This window comes from Ambystoma mexicanum, chromosome 12, assembly GCF_040938575.1.
Source record: "Ambystoma mexicanum isolate Mex_15411 chromosome 12, UKY_AmexF1_1, whole genome shotgun sequence".
NCBI classification, from domain to species: domain Eukaryota; kingdom Metazoa; phylum Chordata; class Amphibia; order Caudata; family Ambystomatidae; genus Ambystoma; species Ambystoma mexicanum.
Window position 1 is genome coordinate 1,246,082,307 of NC_090936.1, and position 23,611 is coordinate 1,246,105,917.

The window sequence follows — 23,611 nt, forward strand, 5'->3', positions numbered from 1 at the left end:
CTACCTTTCCATCAATGCTGAACTCTGCTCCTATGGTATGCTATAGATGAAACAGACACCTACCTTTCCATCAATGCTGAACTCTGCTCCTATGGTATGCTATAGATGAAACAGACACCTACCTTTCCATCAATGCTGAAATCTGCTCCTATGGTATGATATAGATGAAACAGACACCTACCTTTCCATCAATGCTGAACTCTGCTCCTATGGTATGTTATAGATGAAATAGACACCTACCTTTCCATCAATGCTGAACTCTGCTCCTATGGTATGCTATAGATGAAACAGACACCTACCTTTCCATCAATGCTGAAATCTGCTCTAATGGTATGCAATAGATGAAACAGACACCTACCTTTCCATCAATGCTGAACTCTGCTCCTATGGTATGGTATAGATGAAACAGACACCTACCTTTCCATCAATGCTGAACTCTGCTCCTATGGTATGCTATAGATGAAACAGACACCTACCTTTCCATCAATGCTTAAATCTGTTATAATGGTATGCAATAGATGAAACAGACACCTACCTTTCCATCAATGCTGAAATCTGCTCTAATGGTATGCTATAGATGAAACAGACACCTACCTTTCAATCAATGCTGAAATCTGCTCCTATGGTATGGTACAGATGAAACAGACACCTACCTTTCCATCAATGCTGAACTCTGCTCCTATGGTATGCTATAGATGAAACAGACACCTACCTTTCCATCAATGCTGAAATCTGCTCCTATGGTATGTTATAGATGAAACAGACACCTACCTTTCCATCAATGCTGAACTCTGCTCCTATGGTATGCTACAGATGAAACAGACACCTACCTTTCCATCAATGCTGCAATCTGCTCTTTGGTATGCAATAGATGAAACAGACACCTACCTTTCCATCAATGCTGAAATCTGCTCCTATGGTATGGTATAGATGAAACAGACACCTACCTTTCCATCAATGCTGAACTCTGCTCCTATGGTATGCTATAGATGAAACAGACACCTACCTTTCCATCAATGCTGAACTCTGCTCCTATGGTATGCTATAGATGAAACAGACACCTACCTTTCCATCAATGCTGAAATCTGCTCCTATGGTATGATATAGATGAAACAGACACCTACCTTTCCATCAATGCTGAACTCTGCTCCTATGGTATGTTATAGATGAAATAGACACCTACCTTTCCATCAATGCTGAACTCTGCTCCTATGGTATGCTATAGATGAAACAGACACCTACCTTTCCATCAATGCTGAAATCTGCTCTAATGGTATGCAATAGATGAAACAGACACCTACCTTTCCATCAATGCTGAACTCTGCTCCTATGGTATGGTATAGATGAAACAGACACCTACCTTTCCATCAATGCTGAACTCTGCTCCTATGGTATGCTATAGATGAAACAGACACCTACCTTTCCATCAATGCTTAAATCTGTTATAATGGTATGCAATAGATGAAACAGACACCTACCTTTCCATCAATGCTGAAATCTGCTCTAATGGTATGCTATAGATGAAACGGACACCTACCTTTCCATCAATGCTGAAATCTGCTCCTATGGTATGGTACAGATGAAACAGACACCTACCTTTCCATCAATGCTGAACTCTGCTCCTATGGTATGCTATGGATGAAACAGACACCTACCTTTCCATCAATGCTGAAATCTGCTCCTATGGTATGGTATAGATGAAATAGACACCTACCTTTCCATCAATGCTGAACTCTGCTCCTATGGTATGCTATAGATGAAACAGACACCTACCTTTCCATCAATGCTTAAATCTGTTATAATGGTATGCAATAGATGAAACAGACACCTACCTTTCCATCAATGCTGAAATCTGCTCTAATGGTATGCTATAGATGAAACAGACACCTACCTTTCCATCAATGCTGAAATCTGCTCCTATGGTATGGTACAGTTGAAACAGACACCTACCTTTCCATCAATGCTGAAATCTGCTCTAATGGTATGCAATAGATGAAACAGACACCTACCTTTCCATCAATGCTGAACTCTGCTCCTATGGTATGCTACAGATGAAACAGACACCTACCTTTCCATCAATGCTGCAATATGCTCTTTGGTATGCAATAGATGAAACAGACACCTACCTTTCCATCAATGCTGAAATCTGCTCCTATGGTATGGTATAGATGAAACAGACACCTACCTTTCCATCAATGCTGAACTCTGCTCCTATGGTATGCTATAGATGAAACAGACACCTACCTTTCCATCAATGCTGAACTCTGCTCCTATGGTATGCTATAGATGAAACAGACACCTACCTTTCCATCAATGCTGAAATTTGCTCCTATGGTATGATATAGATGAAACAGACACCTACCTTTCCATCAATGCTGAACTCTGCTCCTATGGTATGCTATAGATGAAACAGACACCTACCTTTCCATCAATGCTGAAATCTGCTCTAATGGTATGCAATAGATGAAACAGACACCTACCTTTCCATCAATGCTGAACTCTGCTCCTATGGTATGGTATAGATGAAACAGACACCTACCTTTCCATCAATGCTGAACTCTGCTCCTATGGTATGCTATCGATGAAACAGACACCTACCTTTCCATCAATGCTGAAATCTGCTCTAATGGTATGCGAATAGATGAAACAGACACCTACCTTTCCATCAATGCTAAAATCTGCTCTAATGGTATGCAATAGATGAAACAGACACCTACCTTTCCATCAATGCTGAACTCTGCTCCTATGGTATGCTATAGATGAAACAGACACCTACCTTTCCATCAATGCTGAAATCTGCTCTAATGGTATGGAATAGATGAAACAGACACCTACCTTTCCATCAATGCTGAAATCTGCTCCTATGGTACGCAATAGATGAAACAGACACCTACCTTTCCATCAATGCTGAAATCTGCTATAATGGTATGCTATCGATGAAACAGAGACCTACCTTTCCATCTATTCTGAAATCTGCTACTATGGTATGCAATAGATGAAACAGACACCAATCTTTCCATCAATGCTGAACTCTGCTATAATGCTATGCTATCGATGAAAAAGACACCTACCTTTCCATCAATGCTGAAATCTGCTCTTATGGTATGCAATAGATGAAACAGACACCTACCTTTCCATCAATGCTGAAATCTGCTATAATGGTATGCTACAGATGAAACAGACACCTACCTTTACATCTACGCTGAAATCTGCTCTAATGGTATGCTATCGATGAAACAGACACCTACCTTTCCATCTATTCTGAAATCTGCTCATATGGTATGCTATACATGAAACAGACACCTACGTTTCCATCAATGCTGAAATCTGCTATAATGGTATGTTATCGATGAAACAGACACCTACCTTTCCATCTATTCTGGAATCTGCTCCTATGGTATGAAATAGATGAAACAGACACCTACCTTTCCATCTATTCTGAAATCTGCTCATATGGTATGCTATAAATGAAACAGACACCTACGTTTACATCTATTCTGAAATCTGCTCATATGGTATGCTATACATGAAACAGACACCTACGTTTCCATCAATGCTGAAATCTGCTCTAATGGTATGCAATCGATGAAACAGACACCTACCTTTCCATCAATGCTGAAATCTGCTCCTATGGTATGCTATAGATGAAACAGACACCTACCTTTCCATCAATGCTGAAATCTGCTCCTATGGTATGCTATAGATGAAACAGACACCTACCTTTCCATCAATGCTGAACTCTGCTCCTATGGTATGCTATAGATGAAACAGACACCTACCTTTCCATCAATGCTGAAATCTGCTCTAATGGTATGCAATAGATGAAACAGACACCTACCTTTCCATCAATGCTGAACTCTGCTCCTATGGTATGGTATAGATGAAACAGACACCTACCTTTCCATCAATGCTGAACTCTGCTCCTATGGTATGCTATCGATGAAACAGACACCTACCTTTCCATCAATGCTGAAATCTGCTTCTAATGGTATGCAATAGATAAAACAGACACCTACCTTTCCATCAATGCTGAACTCTGCTCCTATGGTATGCTATAGATGAAACAGACATCTACCTTTCCATCAATGCTAAAATCTGCTCTAATGGTATGCAATAGATGAAACAGACACCTACCTTTCCATCAATGCTGAAATCTGCTCCTATGGTATGGTATAGATGAAACAGACACCTACCTTTCCATCAATGCTGAACTCTGCTCCTATGGTATGCTATAGATGAAACAGACACCTACCTTTCCATCAATGCTGAAATCTGCTCTAATGGTATGGAATAGATGAAACAGACACCTACCTTTCCATCAATGCTGAAATCTGCTCCTATGGTATTCTATAGATGAAACAGACACCTACCTTTCCATCAATGCTGAAATCTGCTCCTATGGTATGCTATAGATGAAACAGACACCTACCTTTCCATCAATGCTGAAATCTGCTATAATGGTATGCTATCGATGAAACAGACACCTACCTTTCCATCTTTTCTGAAATCTGCTACTATGGTATGCAATAGATGAAACAGACACCAATCTTTCCATCAATGCTGAAATCTGCTATAATGGTATGCTATCGATGAAACAGACACCTACCTTTCCATCAATGCTGAAATCTGCTCTTATGGTATGCAATAGATGAAACAGACACCTACCTTTCCATCAATGCTGAAATCTGCTATAATGGTATGCTACAGATGAAACAGACACCTACCTTTACATCTACGCTGAAATCTGCTCTAATGGTATGCTATAAATGAAACAGACACCTACCTTTCCATCTATTCTGAAATCTGCTCATATGGTATGCTATACATGAAACAGACACCTACGTTTCCATCAATGCTGAAATCTGCTATAATGGTATCTTATCGATGAAACAGACACCTACCTTTCCATCTATTCTGAAATCTGTTCCTATGGTTTGAAATAGATGAAACAGACACCTACCTTTCCATCAATGCTGATATCTGCTCTTATGGTATGCAATAGATGAAACAGACACCTACATTTCCATCAATGCTGAAATCTGCTATAATGGTATGCTACAGATGAAATAGACACCTACCTTTACATCTACGCTGAAATCTGCTCTAATGGTATGCTATAAATGAAACAGACACCTACCTTTCCATCTACTCTGAAATCTGCTCATATGGTATGCTATACATGAAACAGACACCTACGTTTCCATCAATGCTGAAATCTGCTATAATGGTATGTTATCGATGAAACAGACGCCTACCTTTCCATCTATTCTGAAATCTGCTCCTATGGTATGCTATAGATGAAACAGACACCTACCTTTCCATCTATTCTGAAATCTGCTCCTATGGTATGAAATAGATGAAACAGACACCTACCTTTCCATCAATGCTGAAATCTGCTATAATGGTATGCTATAGATGAAACAAACACCTACCTTTCCATCTATTCTGAAATCTGCTCCTATGGTATGCAATAGATGAAACAGACACCTACCTTTCCATCATTGCTGAAATCTGCTCTAATGGTATGTTATAGATGAAACAAACACCTACCTTTCCATCTATTCTGAAATCTGCTCCTATGGTATGCTATAGATGAAACAGACACCTACGTTTCCATCAATGCTGAAATCTGCTCCTATGGTATGCTATAGATGAAACAGACACCTACCTTTCCATCAATGCTGAAATCTGCTCCTATGGTAGGCTATAGATGAAGACGGACACCTACCCTTCCATCTATGGGCCTTATTACGAGTTTGGAGGCAGCCATGTCCTTAATAAGGGCATGGCTGCCTCCAAACTCGGGTCCGAGTCCGTGGTCCCTGAATGGCGAAATACTGGGCCTTTCTGACTTTGGAGGGCCCGGTATTTTCCCTTTCAGGGAACCCAGACCCGGACCACCCCCCATAGGGCTAAATGGGAATCGGGAGGGATCTAACAACAGGCCCGTCAATAAAGGGCCCATTGTTAGCATGCTGGTTCCCTCGCGGGACCCGCTAATGATGTCTGGTAAAACCAGACGTCCAGAGCGGGTCCCGCAAGGGGACCTCGTATTAGGGCGGTATAGGGCCCCTTTACCGGCGCTGTTAAACACATAACACCCGGGTCGTAATGAGGCCGTATGTCTAGTAACAATGCCATTATAGAATTGGTCAGGAATTTGACTACTTGGGTGTCCAGTTTTCGTTGTACTTTTCGCAGCAACCATATATTAAGAAACAGGCTATAAGGTTTAAATAAGCCCTAGAGGGTGTTTCCTGTTTTATGTCCATGTCTAACACTAAACCTGTAGATTGAATATTAAACTTATATGATAGCAAAGCTACCTCTGTTGGTAGATATGGGAGGACGCTGTGGGGCAGGTAAATGCTGATGCCACCCAGATCATTGAAAATGAGATCTTTAAAAGAATTCTGGGGCTGCCTCACACAGCATCAAATCATGGGGTTCATTTGGATCGTGGCGGCACCCACAGTAATGATGTACTCACTATACAGTCAGTACTACCCTGGCTATGTCTGTGGAGGATAAGAAAGCAGCTTTCGCACATAAACTCATTAGGCTTTTAGTTATTGCAGACCTTGCTTAAAACGTATAAACACAATCCTTAACCCTATTGATGCTCTTTCATATTTTAATGTACGAGAGACTTGTCGAGGAGCAGCTGTATACATCTGCAGGAGATCCCGCCCCCTAGCTCCCCTGTATTGGAGACTCGGGACTGTGCCTTGTCTGACACCAGATATCGTACCAATACCGCAGCAAGTATTCGGAAGAAGATACCCATTGAGACAACCCTATGGAATGTACCCTCAAAGTGATGACAGCCTGCAGGAGGAACTCCCTGAAGGAATATGAGGAAGAGCAAAGAAAATGAACTGATGATGTCGTAAGAAAGTGTGCATGACGTCCCAAGACATTCACCAAAGACAATGGGCCTCATCACGAGTTGTGCGGTATCCCAGCGCTATTACCACCAAGATACCACCAGGGCTAATAGCGTTACTGCCAACCCCCCCGGCGCTATTAGCGCCGGATCACGGTTTTGGCAGGACGGTAATTCCCCATTAGGCCCATTCGAGAATTCCCCATTCCCCATTGGGCCCAATGTGGAATTTTCAGTGCAACTACCACCGGCGGTATTACCGCACAATAATTGCGCCAAAAATCAGCAAATTCCCGGTGCATATTCCCCCAACTCAGAGCTGGGGGTAAATACAGCCAAACCCGTGATTTGGTGGACCCTTCAATGCAGTGGTAATAGCGTTACCACCGCATTTAAGGGTTACCAGCAAACTCGTGATGAGGCTGAATGTATGGATCCTAGAGGACACATGATGAAGTAAAAGATCGAGTAAGCTAATCAACGCAGAAAAAAAGAAGATTACACATTAATACATTGCTGCAAAAAACAGAAGTTCAATAAATGTACAGACGCTGAAATGCAAGGTAGATCAAGTCATCATCGAGACTATGGACCTCATTACGACTTTGGAGGTAACCATGGCGCTATTAGCGCCATGGCTGCCTCCAAATCCTTACCAACTCTGCCCTGGTGAATGGAGCTATTACAGCCACATTCTAAGGTTAGCGGGGGCGGTAATTCCCCATTCACCAGGGCCCTTCCCCATTCCCATTTGAGCCCCTATGGGGCTCAAATGGGAATGGGGTATGCTATAGATGAAACAGACACCTACCTTTCCATCAATGCAGAACTCTGCTCCTATGGTATGCTATAGATGAAACAGACACCTACCTTTCCATCAATGCTGAAATCTGCTCTAATGGTATGCAATAGATGAAACAGACACCTACCTTTCCATCAATGCTGAACTCTGCTCCTATGGTATGCTATAGATGAAACAGACACCTACCTTTCCATCAATGCTGAAATCTGCTCTAATGGTATGCAATAGATGAAGAGACACCTACCTTTCCATCAATGCTGAAATCTGCTCCTATGGTATGGTATAGATGAAACAGACACCTACCTTTCCATCAATGCTGAAATCTGCTCCTATGGTATGCTATAGATGAAACAGACACCTACCTTTCCATCAATGCTGAAATCTGCTCCTATGGTATGATATAGATGACACAGACACCTACCTTTCCATCAATCCTGAAATCTGCTCTAATGGTATGCTATAGATGAAACAAACACCTACGTTTCCATCAATGCTGAAATCTGCTCCTATGGTATGGTATAGATGAAACAGACTCCTACCTTTCCATCAATGCTGAAATCTGCTCCTATGGTATGATATAGATGACACAGACACCTACCTTTCCATCAATGCTGAAATCTGCTCTAATGGTATGCTATAGATGAAACAGACACCTACCTTTCCATCAATGCTGAAATCTGCTCTAATGGTATGCAATAGATGAAACAGACACCTACCTTTCCATCAATGCTGAAATCTGCTCCTATGGTATGGTATAGATGAAACAGACACCTACCTTTCCATCAATGCTGAAATCTGCTCTAATGGTATGCAATAGATGAAGAGACACCTACCTTTCCATCAATGCTGAAATCTGCTCCTATGGTATGCCATAGATGAAACAGACACCTACCTTTCCATCAATGCTGAAATCTGCTCCTATGGTATGATATAGATGACACAGACACCTACCTTTCCATCAATGCTGAAATCTGCTCTAATGGTATGCTATAGATGAAACAAACACCTACGTTTCCATCAATGCTGAAATCTGCTCCTATGGTATGGTATAGATGAAACAGACACCTACCTTTCCATCAATGCTGAAATCTGCTCCTATGGTATGATATAGATGACACAGACACCTACCTTTCCATCAATGCTGAAATCTGCTCCTATGGTATGCTATAGATGACACAGACACCTACCTTTCCATCAATGCTGAAATCTGCTCCTATGGTATGGTATAGATGAAACAGACACCTACCTTTCCATCAATGCTGAAATCTGCTCCTATGGTATGATATAGATGACACAGACACCTACCTTTCCATCAATGCTGAAATCTGCTCTAATGGTATGCTATAGATGAAACAGACACCTACCTTTCCATCAATGCTGAAATCTGCTCCTATGGTATGATATAGATGACACAGACACCTACCTTTCCATCAATGCTGAACTCTGCTCCTATGGTATGCTATAGATGAAACAGACACCTACCTTTCCATCAATGCTGAACTCTGCTCCTATGGTATGATATAGATGACACAGACACCTACCTTTCCATCAATGCTGAACTCTGCTCCTATGGTATGGTATAGATGAAACAGACACCTACCTTTCCATCAATGCTGAAATCTACTCCTATGGTATGATATAGATGACACAGACACCTACCTTTCCATCAATGCTGAAATCTGCTCTAATGGTATTCTATAGATGAAACAGACACCTACCTTTCCATGAATGCTGAAATCTGCTCCTATGGTATGATATAGATGACACAGACACCTACCTTTCCATCAATGCTGAACTCTGCTCCTATGGTATGCTATAGATGAAACAGACACCTACCTTTCCATCAATGCTGAACTCTGCTCCTATGGTATGATATAGATGACACAGACACCTACCTTTCCATCAATGCTGAAATCTGCTCCTATGGTATGGTATAGATGAAACAGACACCTACCTTTCCATCAATGCTGAAATCTGCTCCTATGGTATGATATAGATGACACAGACACCTACCTTTCCATCAATGCTGAAATCTGCTCCTATGGTAGGCTATAGATGAAGACGGACACCTACCCTTCCATCAATGCTGAACTCTTCTCCTATGGTATGGTACAGATCATCTATTGCATACCATAGGAGCAGATTTGAGCCCATTCACAAGCAGGTCTAGGCCGTTCATTGATAATTGGGAATCCGTAATTAGCTTCTGCAGTGCTCGCAGGGTACAAGCAATCAGTGACGTTATTGTCTGCATAAGTCCTATTCCCCAATCTCTGAACATCAGCACTCGAATCTACTAAAGTTTCATAGAGGCCTTTCATATATCAATTAAACACCAGAGGTGCCAGGACCGAGCCCCGGCGCACTCCGGCCTCAACTAGAAATAATGGCCATACTTTCCACTTCTGGCACAGGCTGGGGTGTCTTGGTGGAGAATGATCAGAAGATTAACAATTCCCTACATAGACCTCAGGAACTAGAGCACCTGCCATCATTTCACTCCATTGACCTTATCAAAGGCTGTGCTCGGGTCCTTGAAGGCCACGTTCACTAGTGCCCTAACCCCCAACACCACCAATGGCAGTACACTATATGATCCTGCCCAGTCGTAGCCCTGGTTCACTAGTGCCCAACCCTGCTCTAAACCCAGGTAAAACCAGACGACCTCTCTGGGACCCGCGAGGGGTCCAAGGAGCTAATAACGGGCCCGTTATTAGCTCCATCCCCATTCCCATTGAGCCCCAATGGGGGCTCAAATGGGAATGGGGAATGGTTCTGTGCATGAGGAATTACCAGGTCCTCCAAGGTCGGAATGACCCGGTTATTCCTCATTGAAGGAACCCGGTATTGGAGCCCGGTATCGAGGCAGCCATGGTGCTAATAGCACCATGGCTGCCTCCATACTCGTAATGAGGCCCAATAATGTCTGGGTGATGGGTGGGGAGCGAGGCTCTGCTTTACATCTCCACACATCATGCAAGGAATACACTGAGCAGCGTTCAAAGAATCAATGTTAAGCCTCTTTTTATGTCACCTCTGACTGGCCTTTTTAGGAGCTTATTTTCTGAAGTGCCTGGGCCTTTAAAGTGCCTTACTCCAGGGCACTTGTGCATCTTTGTTTACCACCTGTGACTGGCCTATCGGGTTCTTTACATAGGAGCTACTTTTCTGAAGTGCTGGGCCTTTAAAGTGCCTTAATCCAGGGCGCCTCTGCCTCTTTTTGTGCCATCTGTGACTGGCCTGTCAGGTTATTTACATAGGAGCTCCTTTTCTAGAGTGCCTGGGCCTTTAAAGTGCCTTACTCCAGGGCACTTCTGCCTCTTTTTGTGCCATCTGTGACTGGCCTATCGGGTTCTTTACATAGGAGCTCCTTTTCTAGAGTGCATGGGCCTTTAAAGTGCCTTACTCCAGGGTACTTCTGCCTCTTTTTGTGCCACCTGTGACTGGTCTTTCAGGTTCTATACATAGGAGCTCCTTTTCTAGAGTGCCTGGGCCTTTAAAGTGCCTTACTCCAGGGCACTTCTGCCTCTTTTTGTGCCACCTGTGGCTGGTCTTTCAGGTTCTTTAGATAGGAGCTCCTTTTTTGAAATGCCTGGCGCCAGAGCCTGGACGGTTCAGCCCTGCCCTGCTTTGCGCACTGCAGGCAGTGCACTGCAATCTGCAGCTTGCAACACTCAGCCAGTGCAGCCAGAGCAGCAGTTGCACGCGCTGCCGATGCGCTCAGCTGTGCGCCGTCACTAATGCACATTCCTGGGGAGAGAGAGCGCGAGGCTGCCGGGCTCCAGCCGGGACCTGCAGGCAGTGGGTGATGCGAGTTGTCACCCTGCCCAAAACGTCCTTTCCCAGTAACGGCGCGCGCCAGGCAAATGTTCCCCCAGCTGTTTCCTGCCTGCAGTGTCTGTGCAGTGTGCACGAGAGGTCCCACTGCCACTGCACACGCCCAGCCACTGCAGGAGCCCGTGCCATGGAACCCAGTCCTCCGCACCCCTGAAATGTGACATCGCCCCAACATCTCACGTCTCCCCGGAGTGCGTTTTTCCTTTTTTTTACTGCTATCAAACTCACTCCACGACTTGCACTTAAGAGGAAATGGAATCGCTCAACAGCCTCGCAACGCAATTATTAAACTGCCGCTTTTGGGAGTTCTTGAAGGTAAATGGCGCTTTCTATTTGATGTGTGGAGTCCTTGCGTGTGCACACTGCGGGCTCTGCTTGCCTTTCTAACTTAACTTGAGGCTGTTCCACTTTGCTGACTGTGCAGTTTTTATGTCCTGGGAAAAGGTGCAGTTTGCACTCAGGCAAGGGTGACAGATTGCAGGGAGGTTTCAGGCAATGCTTGCTCGTGCATGAGTGCAAGGTCTAGCAGTTGGTGCCCTGCACGGTGTATGCTGTGCTGCACTTTTTACTCTCTGGCAAGATGCTTGGAAGTGCAGGGGGTGGTCTGAGGCAGTACATTTTGGGGGCTCTCGATATTCTAGTTGTCTTCTGCTTCTGTCCTATGCAGGCTTCAGAGTAGAGCAAGTTCAGCAAACACTTGCCATACATTGAGTCGCTCCACCTGTGCTGCAGGCTGTGCTCCCGCGCTAGCTGACCAGTTGGATTTAAGGAGCGCCCCCAGGCTCTCGCCGCAGCCGGCTGAGCTCAGGGTTTGCTTTCCCCGCTCTTGAGGTGGCCAGGCGATTGGTCAGTGTTGTCTGATGTCATGGGCAGGGAGATCACTGCTTCCGCCAACGAGGCACTGAGGTGCTTCTGATCACAGCCTCACCTTGCAAAGCCACCGGGTTTGTCAGGGAGATCCTGGGGGTGTACCTCAACATGCAGGCAATTTCACCCCATCTCCTTTGCATAGAAGAGAATCCAGGTCCCAGCTCAGGGTTTTCAAATTTTTTCCCTGATCCAACAGAGCGCATTAACTGGTGGAAAATGGGCAGCGACATGTGCTGAGCCAGCACTTGAGCGCAGCGGGAGCTGTTTGCAGCAGGCAGTTTTCTGCATGGGATTCGCTTTACTGTATCTGTGCTGTGCTCTCTCTCTGCTGTAAAATATTGATGGGACAGGAGCCGGCGGGAGAGCAGGCACTCACCTCTGTCGCTGGCAGCCGGACAAGTTTCCACTCTCAGCAGAAGTGCCTCTCTCCCGGTTGCATGGTGATTTGTGTTTTATTGGAAAGCAGTGCTGTGCACCTTCTGGCTCATGCATGCTCACAGCCTTTAGTCAGAGCCTTTGAGGAGGCATCCCGTTTCTTTCTGAGACCAGAAAAATGGGCAGAAAGGTTGGGGGGACATCCTTCTTCTGGGAGAAAGTTTGGGAGGAAATTGGTCTTTCACATGCAAGTCACCCGGAGAAGGACGAACTTAACTAATGCTCCCACAATGGCATTGTCTGTGGGAAGAAAGTCATGCTGCCCTTCAGCAGAGCGCGAGCCGCGCACACCACTCAGACAAGATGAGGAGTAGTACATGAATTCCTAAGGCGCCTACTCATATGTTGTGATGTGTTTCAAGGACCCCGGAGGTGGCAATTAAGACAACCTCTGACTTCCACTCTCTGTTACATTGATGCAGTGCACACAAGCATCGCCCAGTGGTAACGAGCAGGTGCCCGCTCTGGCAAATCCTGCCAGGGATTGCCCCACTGCCTCCAGACTTCAACCACAAGCACCCTCAGAGTCTCACCCACAAGAAGACCGCGTCTTACCCATGGAGGGGGTTGGAAGCCAGAAGACTCCACCACCTCATATCACTGTGAACGGAGGCGAGATGTAAAGTGGCGCGCTTCCAATTTCCCAGCAGGTCTTATCTGTCCCCGCGCCAAGAGGGCAAGCTCAAGAATACTCCGGCCTTGGTGTCCTGACTATGGACACTACGTGTATGCCAACATGGTGCCAGCAAAAGGTGCCCACGCTCCAGCACTGCTGGGCAGACTCCTCCTCCAGGGGCAGTGGGTACAGCTGTCAGTTGGCAGATGGACTTTATCCGATGCAGCATGCAGTGTACACCCCGGATCTGGCCGTGAAGGACTGCAGCAAAATTGGCTGAGCCCCTCCGTGCAGTAAGTACTCTTCCATTAAAGTTCTCCCTCGAGGGCCATGCAGCTTGGGGGGGTTATGCAGCGCTTTCATGTGACCATGCAAACTTTGGCCCCTCGAAGGATCACAATCAGCAGCAAGTTGCAGCGTTGCTACTTGTGTGGTGTCAAGAGGTTGGTGGTTGCTCTCTGTGGTGCAGGGTGGGTGGCTCTAAGCATTGTCTGGACCCTCCAAGCTTAAGGAAGGAAACGCTTCACACAACTGAAACAATGTTGCACTTAAATTCAACACGGAGGAAGTCAAGATTCGTCTTTCAAAGCAGAGATCCCTAGAGGTGAAGAGCTTATGAAAGAAACGTTCCAGAGGGTTCTTTCTCGAGCGCCTGCAGAGTCCGTGACATTCAGGATTCGGCTCGGAAAAAAGCCTGTTTGGCTCCCGAGGCAGGAAGGAAGGCAGACACCCTATCGCGTCGCTCTGCCGGAGCGCTGACATTTAGAATAAAAGCGTGAGCCAGCAGAAAAGTGTAAAAAAAAGACGAAATGCTTAAAGAGGAAGGGTTGGTGTTTCTTACATCTCGCGGCGGCTTGGCGCGATCTACAACACTGTTGAATATACAGAGTTTCAGCTGCAGCCGCGTCCTGCTTTGGGGGGCGTGCATGCCACAGATTGCATGTGGGGCGCAAGCAGTGCATGCCACAGATTGCATGTGGGGCGCAAGGAGTGCATGCCACAGACTGCATGTGGATGCAAGGAGTGCATGCCACAGACTGCATGTGGGGTGCAAGTAGTGCATGCCACAAACTGCATGTGGGTGCAAGGAGTGCATGCCACAGACTGCATGTGGGGCACAAGGAGGACATGCCACAGACTGCATGTGGGGTGCAAGGAGTGCATGCCACAGATTGCATGTCGGGCGCAAGGAGTGCATGCCACGGACTCCATGTGGGGCGCAAGGAGTGCATGCCACAGACTGCATGTGTGGCACAAGGAGTGCATGCCACAGACTACATGTGGGTGCAAGGAGTGCATGCCACAGACTGCATGTGGGGCACAAGGAGTTGCCACAGATTGCATGTGGGGCGCAAGGAGTGCATGCCACGGACTCCATGTGGGGTGCAAGGAGTGCATGCCACAGACTGCATGTGGGGTGCAAGGAGTGCATGCCACAAACTGCATGTGGGTGCAAGGAGTGCATGCCACAGACTGCATGTGGGGCACAAGGAGGACATGCCACAGACTGCATGTGGGGCGCAAGGAGTGCATGCTACAGACTGCTTGTGGGGTGCAAGGAGCTCCTACTGCAGGTATAGGTGCATGGTGAGACTAGTCTGCAGAAAGGACCGAGGCCATCATGACCTGAGCTGGAAATCGAGTCCATGACCCATACCCATGGGTGCATCGATGGGAGCCAGCCAATGAAAGTAGCTTCTTGCGTTCTCCCGGGATCTCAGCCGCAAGCAGGAGGCCAAAATAAGCCAGATTGTAAACTGGACCCACGTCTTCTGAAAAGAGGGTGGACTTTCATTTGTGTGAAAGATCATGATTCTGACGTGGTGGCTCCTTCACCAGGAGTTTATTTTGATGGAACGCCTCTCTTTTTAGGGGTCCGAGGTCGCTGTGAGTCCATGTGCCCACAGGGTTGAATGTTGCAGTTGGTGTCTGGGTCTGAAATTCACTGTCAAATCCCAAATGTTGTCACTGGACTTAGACTCGGTGTCGTGACCTTATCAGAAATTGAAAACAAAAGAGGCATGAAGCTGCCCCACCCCTCTGCACTGAGTGTATTGTGGAGGGGGAGGTGGGTAGTGGAGATGGCCAATGCAGATCAATATTTTTCCTGTCAAGTCCTAACAGTAATTGTTAATATTTGGAAAGTTTGTGATCTCATTTTCTGCCACTGCCTGCTTGCAAGTGCAAATAGGCTCTACTGCTCGCACCCAATGCAAATACTTTAACACTTTGGAGGGGCATGTGTAGCACAGTGCCAGGTTCGTCCCTTGAGGTCTGTTCTGATCCATTCACATCACCCCCAACCAGACCTCCGTGCCCTGATGCAGCACTCCTTGGAACATGGCCGACACACGTAGGTGCGAAGACCTTCAGCTCCAACGGTGAACACTGGACTGAGCTCTGCGTGCATGCATTGAATGTATCAAGAACACAGATGCTCAGGTGTGTGCAGTGAAGTGTGGTAAAGATGGGCAGTACCTGACAGCCAATCCCGCTAATTCCTGGACACACAAAAAACAAGTGAAGAATATTGACTGCCCATATCTGGCTGACATTCTGCCTGGGTAGGACCCCTAGACGCCCCGTGCCCATGGAAGGTGTCGAAACGTCCACACATCTTCGGTGACTTCCAGAATACCATAAAACCTACACTCAGGAGAGCAAAGGTGGGACACGGTCAAATGTATCATATAAATGGTCAAGGGGGGCAGGGTACCCCGAACATACTGCTCATCATTTATACAGTACTAAATAGCAAAGGCTACGTATTACACTGAAAGCAAACCCATAATCTGTGTTCCATTTCCAGATTTAAAACCTTTCTTTCTAGTACTTTCTCTAACTGTGGGATAAAGCTGACAGCAGCAAGTTTGATACAATCAGCTTCGCCTGAGTATCAGACATCACGGCACTCATGGCGGGGTAAGGGGTCATCTTTCCCAGAAGTACTGGATAGTGGACGGAAGAAATGTAAATGAATGTGAGACTTGGATGGGGTCAGTGTGCACCCCCAAGGGTCGCATTCAGAAACCGACCACTTGCAGAGTGTAGTAGGTAAAGTGCCAAGGGATTGATCTTCAAGATGCTGGATAGCCAAACTACCCAAGGCAGCCAATCCTACTGCATGATCGTCCACACTGGACACGGTTCAAATCCAGCAATACTCCCAGGCTCCCGCCAGAGAGACATTTCTTTTAGTCTGTATTTTATTTAGTGCTAGCAGTTGTACCTGTGCTTCTCACAGTAAATCCTACAAAAAAAATAGACAAAAACATATTGATATTTGATACTTTTTACACCATGAATCCTACACACACGCCGCATTTCAGGGTTGTAGAATTTTGGGGAGTGTGCTGAACCTTTCGAACAGTCAGACACACACATATCCAAGCATCGCAGACTGCTTTAAAAAAAAAAGTACAAATCAAACTTAGAACATTGTATATTTTATACTTTTTACATTGTCTACAACATGGGACCTACCCACATACCAAATTTCAGGTTTGTAGCATGTTGGGAAGTATGCTGAACATTTCGAACAGACACACACACATATCCACACATTTACCGTTATATATATTTATATATAGAAGATTATACAGTTCAACTTTTAATACTGTTCACAGGTCTCGATGCATTCGTATGCATCTTTAAAATCAATTAAAACAAATTAATCATCCTTATGATTTCTTCAATAACTGTTCATAGTTTTGTCGAATAGAAAATACAAGCTCCATCATTCCCAGACATCCCATCTCATCCCCAATATCATTGTATTCAGCCCGCTCATGATTACCCCATGCCAGGGGTGGACTGGGTCATAAAAGTGTCTCGGGCACCAACGAAAAGTGGCCCACAGTTGTAAATGGTTATTAATTCCTTTTGCGACACTGTTTGAATAGTAACCAAGGGGTAGGAAGGGGGTTTATGAACATGTGGGGCAAATTATGCATTTTAAAGAATGTTTATTCAGCAACACTGGTCAAAACTATTGGCCGCATGGTGAAGTAACTCGTCAAACTGGCCCACGTTGGCCCAATGATGTGCCCACTTTCACCAAACACAATGGCCCACACCAGAATTTTGTGTTTTTGGTTCGTCTATGGGTCCATTGCCCTATGGGCTGTCCCAGCCCACCCCAGGCCAGTAAATGCGTTCTCCCTACAGCTTCCAATGTGGTGAAATCGAACACAAGATGTATAGCTGTCTCAATGGTCTTGTCATCACAAAGTCAACACATTCTTGCCCCCTCAAAATACCTGTTGAATTGAATTCTTATGTATGACCAAACAAGATGGTTCCCAAGGAAATGTACATATGAACATACATAATTCAGCAATCGATTCACTAGCCAGGTCCACCAAATGTTGCTCTCACTATATCCACTTAATATTGTGTGAATCCTGTTCTTGAACCCCAGATATGTTAGTGTCAAGACATTGTTGGGAGATCTGCTGATCCAAAATTTAGCTTTGTCAGCAAGTATGCAAATGACACATGATTTCATGTAGTCTCGCTTACTCATTACAACGTCTCTAAGACACCAATGTAACGTTCCAGATGTGACATTAATAATGCATTTATTATTATGATTATTATTATTATTTTATTTGGTTAAAACAATAACCTTTAACAAAATTCATTTTTATAAGTACAAATTAAATACAAAATTACATAGACATAAAATTCATTCACATAGCTAAAACATGTAAAACTTATTATAACAATCATTTTAAAAGTTCAATCATATTAGTTCATTGATAACATATATTTCATACCATAAAAGTCCATTCATGATTAAAGTGCAACGGTTCCATGTGTTAAAATCGCAGCAAAAATGTCCGTCTACACAGAAAATGCGGCAAAAAGGTTGTGGTTTTGCCGCTGCAATCCATTTAAAGGATGGGGGAATACCCCCACAATCCCAGACCCATTATACCACACCCCGCTCCCGTAAATGGTATAATGGAGTACACCTTTACCAGGTCAAACCACAGCATTTGTGGCGTGTTTTTTTGTAGAGGCAGCATGTGTGCCACGATTTTATTACTGCATACCAGTGCAACATAAGATCCATCGCAGTAGGACTGAGACTCTTCCAGCTTTAAAGAGTCCAAGAATCCCGTCACAGCCAATACTATTGCCGTGGACCTACCTGACAGGCAGTATTGCCACATAGTTTCACCATCGCCTGCGGAGAACAAATCACCATATTTTTTCAAACAGTTCCACCTTTTCCCCTGAATCGTAACACATGCTGTTAGACTGTGCCTCAATGTCTCCTTATGCTTTTCCCCAGTACAAAAGCGACAGTCAACTTGATCCAGGGCCAAGAGCCCGTATCTGATCATTACCTCTTTAGTTAAAATTAAGTTCCAGCGGGAGTGCCGGAAGCCTCTTCTAACTGCCCTATCTGGATAAATGAACAGGTGCAGTGCTAGAATTCCTGTTTTTTATGGTCCTACTTTAAGTGACTCAGTGAGCGATACGAGTGCATGATATCAACAGTGTTAGACCAGGCATGTAGATAGAGCAACGTCTTTACTCCACATGGATTACTACCAAGGTCCACCACCGAGGACCCCACCATCGACAGCTGCGATAAACAGAAGGATAAAAAGCATTTAATATAAATGTCCCGCCGCGATTCCAGAATAATATTCAAATGAAGAAACAGGGAGTTCTTAATGGGGCAGACACGTTTTCTGTACAAATAGAGATACCTAGAACATGCTCTAGCTCTTACAGAAACCCGAAGGACCTTCCTCCACACCAATCCCTCCAGGACAGGCAATTAATGTAGGATCCAGAAGTTCGTCAACTCGATCCCATAGATGAGTTTGGGGTCAATCTTCCCTTCAAAAAACCTCAACACAGGATTCAATGTGTATGTACAGTATATCGAGTCAATTCCACACAAATTATTTAATAATGCTCTCCAACGTATTTTAAGCCGTTCTCTAGTGAGCTGCTTTTGAGTTTTCTTCTGTATGAGGAAACCCAGATAGGTGAAATGGTTGACCAACTCAATTGATTCCGAGTGCAGGCTCCAACTACAGCCAGGGTCACGTTTCCGCATGGTGCCGTGAATAACTTTAGCCTTTGATGGGTTAACTTTCAGACTATGAACCCTTGCAAAACCGGTAAAAGGCATTATGCAAACTCTGCAGTCCCCTCTGTGTGCAATCAAAAAAGAGGAAGTCGGTGGCATATGCAAGTCTCATAATATGATATGATAGGTTATTTATAACGCGCCTAATACCCAGAGGTTTATAAGCGTGGACCCAGGGATCAAATCTGTTGTTCTCTATGTCATCTTCCAAGGTGCGCACGTTGCCCCTGAGCTATCCTCCCCATCCTCACTTTAAGGTTTCCAATCTTGGGGCTTGCAAATGCTGACAGCAACAAACACTCTCCCATGTCAGACATGCACAAATAGAAGAGGCAGGGTGCCAACACGCAACCCTGCCTCACCCCTTGCAGGGTATATATATATCGGGACAGGAGCCCTGATGATTCAAACGGATACGCACGTTGGATCCTTCATGCAAGTTGGAAATGAGCCATAACGATCCTTTCAGAATCCCCCATATTTGAAGTTTGGTCCAGAGAAGAATCTGTCAACAGCATCAAAGGCTGCCGACAGATCAATACTTGCCAAAAAGATTGAATCATATTTGGCATGCCTGACTCATTGTACAATTCAGTGCAAAACCGTTCAGTGACGTGGCCATGGATTTATGAAAGCCCACCTGCCATTTGGATATTCTACCGACCGATAATTGCCAATCCTCCAGATGCTCCAACAGCCACGCCACAAAGAACTTGCTGTCGGCATCCAGGATTGCAATCGGTCAGTAGTTTTTGGGGTCTGATGTAGTGGGGAAAATACGAGTATACGCAATTTGTTCAATGAGCACAGACAGAATATTAGCCCACATGAGCGGATCTCCCTTAAATAGGAGGTTAAATAATGGATTTGGCCCCGGTGCCCTAGAGGCACTGATTCGATTAATAACTTCCCCAATCCCATCACGAAAACCCAGCAACTTCCAGTTTAAATTGGTCAGAGGCAGATTATTATTGCCCCGCGAGTTACCCTCAGTTCTTCATGTATAGTACTGGTCTCCCGTCCCAATAGGAGGGTCCCGGGTAATGCTTGGGGGATCTTATTAGCAAGTACTTGTAGTATTGTTTCTGCTGCCTGTTGGCATCTGATGGCACGATAAATTGTCAGCCAGTTCTTATAGGATCGGCTGACTTGGCTGGCAGACACCTCTCTTGCTTTCACCGATAATAGACGAGTTCTTTTAATGATGCTTATACATGCTTGCAGATGTCATTTTCTGATAACTACCTCTACATCAGAAGTCTTCAAACTGTGGGGCGCATCCCAGGAAGAGGTAATGGGCTGGGGCGGCTCACATGGTCAGACTGGACCCTAAAACTGTCTCAGGCACCAATGAAAAAGTGGCACCACCCAGTGGCCCTCTCACCCACTGTGGAGGAACCGAGGAGCCATCCCAGTGAAACACTGAGTACTCCCTCAGCTGCTTTTTCCTGCTTAGGGAGTACTCCTGGGCTGGCCAAACTGTCAAAGGGCTTTGACAGTTCAGTTCCCCAGCAGCACATGCTCACTGAGTCATGCAACGCTGGGGGCGTTTTGCTTCGCCTGCCTTGCATAGCGCATTGGAAATGCTGGCTCGGGCACTGCATGTCTGAATGTGCGAGGTGGAGCTCCTGCGCCTCCTCGCACCTACGGACAGAGCAGCCTGGAGCAGGGCATTTCAGCACCCATGTGCAGGCCCCTGCAGGAGGTACGTTTATGTTCATTTTTTTTAAATAGGTGTATGAATGCGTGTATGCTTGTGTTATGAGTGTGTGTATGGTGATGGGTGCTCGTATTAATGATAGAGTGATTGCTGTGTGAATGTGTGTGTGTTTGTATTGGTCCATTGAGCTGATTAGGCGAGTGAGGGGTAGAGGGGGAGAGGAGGGTTTTACAACAAAGGCATTAAAAAAAATTCCTTTGTTGCACAATCCCCCTACCCACCTGCCAAAATCAGCTCTCCTGTGGGTCCCAGGGCACAGGGATGGTATTGTTTTTACTGGATATCTATCATATATGTCCAGTAAAAATACCAGCGCCAATTGCAAACTGTTTGGCTTTTTACCCATTTGTTTGTTAAAGTATGCTCTAAAATGCAACATTTTAACAAATTATTTTTATAAAATGCACGGGCAGAAAACCCCCCACGAATCCTCATTGATTGGTTTGCGGTTGGTCCCTGCGCTCGGTCGCTATGGCATTTTTGTGGGAAATATTTATGCCCCTCCAGTTCACCAGCTCCCACTGGCCCTCCGACTGAGTTGGGAACGGGTGGGGGAGCCCAGAGAGTGTGGTGGGAGCAGGATTGGTGGGAGCACTGGGATAGTGGTGGGAGTAGGGTGGGGAGAGCCCAGCATCAGGGATGGGGTGGGGAGAGCCCACTGACTGGGTAGGAGTGGGATGAGGGAGCCCAGCGACTGTGATGGGAGCAGGTGGGGGAGCCCAGGGACTATACACTGGCAGCAGGGTGCGGTGATGGCACACAATAGTTAATAGCCATTTGTACACACTGTCCATTTGGCATTTTTTGGGGGGCGGCCTGGCCAAATTTTGCTCAGGGGGGGGGCCAGGCGCAAAAAGTTTGAAGACCACTGCTCTACAACATAGAGGTGAGTGTGATTACACAACGCCACTCTCGCAGGTTTTCCTGGCATGAACAAACAGGTATCTATTTAGTCCCCAATCGAGCTTTCAAAGTTCTCAATCGAGAAGCGATCATTCCTTTCTCCAGCAGAAATAGTTTGTAAAAATCCTGGAAAACTCAAATTAACACAGTGAACACTAGTAGGGTTCCAGCCGATCCTGGTCCTGGAAGCGTTTAAATTGATACCTGTGTCCATCTGAGTGAACTCTCCTTCATTACTCCCATCCAACTCAAACTCCACATTCAACACACAAGGATCACTGAATTCGGTTGGAAGAACAGTCATGAGTTTTCACAAATTTTTTTGGGCTCGTAAATATTTAATCCAGTGTTGGCGTAAGAGAAGCAGTAAACCATGCAAAGTGTCCCGGAACGTCCCGGGTGCAGCCCCATTGAACATCACCAGCCTGACCCCTACAAGTGCCTTAACCCATACATCACCAAAGGACTCCTTCCCTTTAAGACCGGTGATGGTAGTTCTGGAGCTATCTACTTCAGAACAGGCGGCATTCAGATCGCCAGATAAGAGCATCAGACCACATACCCATTTGTGAAACCCCTCATTGATTGTGCTCATTATAAGGTGGGTAAAGATATTTAAATTCCCACAACCAAGAGGTCACAGATTGTCCCCCTTAATAACCGGACATGAGTGGCTATAAAACCAAATGTGTGCTTTATGCTCTCTATGATGTTAAATACCTGGCCAGATTTATCGAAGGTCAGCAGCCCTCCAAATGGACGGCCCACCTGGAGGCCTTTTTTTCTGACTCAAAATTACAGTCGTAACCATCAATAACGGGAAGTTCTCTTAACCAGGCACCTACCACTGGGTTGGTAAAAAGGTGAAGGTTGCCCCACGTATTCCATGACAAGAAAGGTATAGAATTCGTGTCCATGTCTGGAGCAATATGAATGTCAGGACGAGTGTGAAGCCGGACCTACTCATTCCCTATTCAGAGTGCCCGCCGCCATGACAACCTCTAGATTGGGTCTCCCTCTTCCTGCCCCTCCCGCAGTCTGCACCCAATGCTCAGGGCCTTCGTCTAATGCCGGGTTTACCACTGTTTCTCTCAAAAGGAAGATGAAATGGCCACCATCCCTAGATCCGCTCTGACAAGTACCCTATCGATATAGGGTGTATGGTCTATCCCGAACAGACGGATGGTATGGAGTTCATTCAGAACTGGGCACCGTGTGCATTAATCAAAGAATATTAATGTGATTCAGAGTTATATGTTTGTTTTCCTGTAGCGCACGCTCTAAGCCCACTTTGAGTTCATCGCCTAGAGGCAGGTCCCCCGAAGACCCCACACGTTTTTGTGACCCTTGGTGCCAAGTTCTTACCAGGCTCTGCGGATAATGTGCTTCTTTGTCATATACAATATCTCAAGCCTTAGAACCCTTCAGAA

At 45.5% G+C, this 23,611-nt stretch overlaps 1 protein-coding gene across 2 annotated transcripts in view; it reads left to right on the plus strand.

The window, feature by feature from the left end:
- Positions 1–11,453: 11,453 nt before the first annotated feature.
- IGF1 (insulin like growth factor 1) overlaps positions 11,454–23,611 on the plus strand; it is a 385,102-nt gene continuing 372,944 nt past the window's right edge. Inside the window, exon 1 of one of the 2 annotated variants that reach the window (XM_069629927.1) lies at positions 11,454–11,840. In XM_069629927.1, the coding sequence (XP_069486028.1) occupies positions 11,778–11,840 (63 nt within the window). In that variant the 5' untranslated portion in view covers positions 11,454–11,777. Of the gene's footprint in view, positions 11,841–12,999; positions 13,740–23,611 lie in introns of those variants that run through there. The other variant, XM_069629928.1, reaches the window with a different exon arrangement.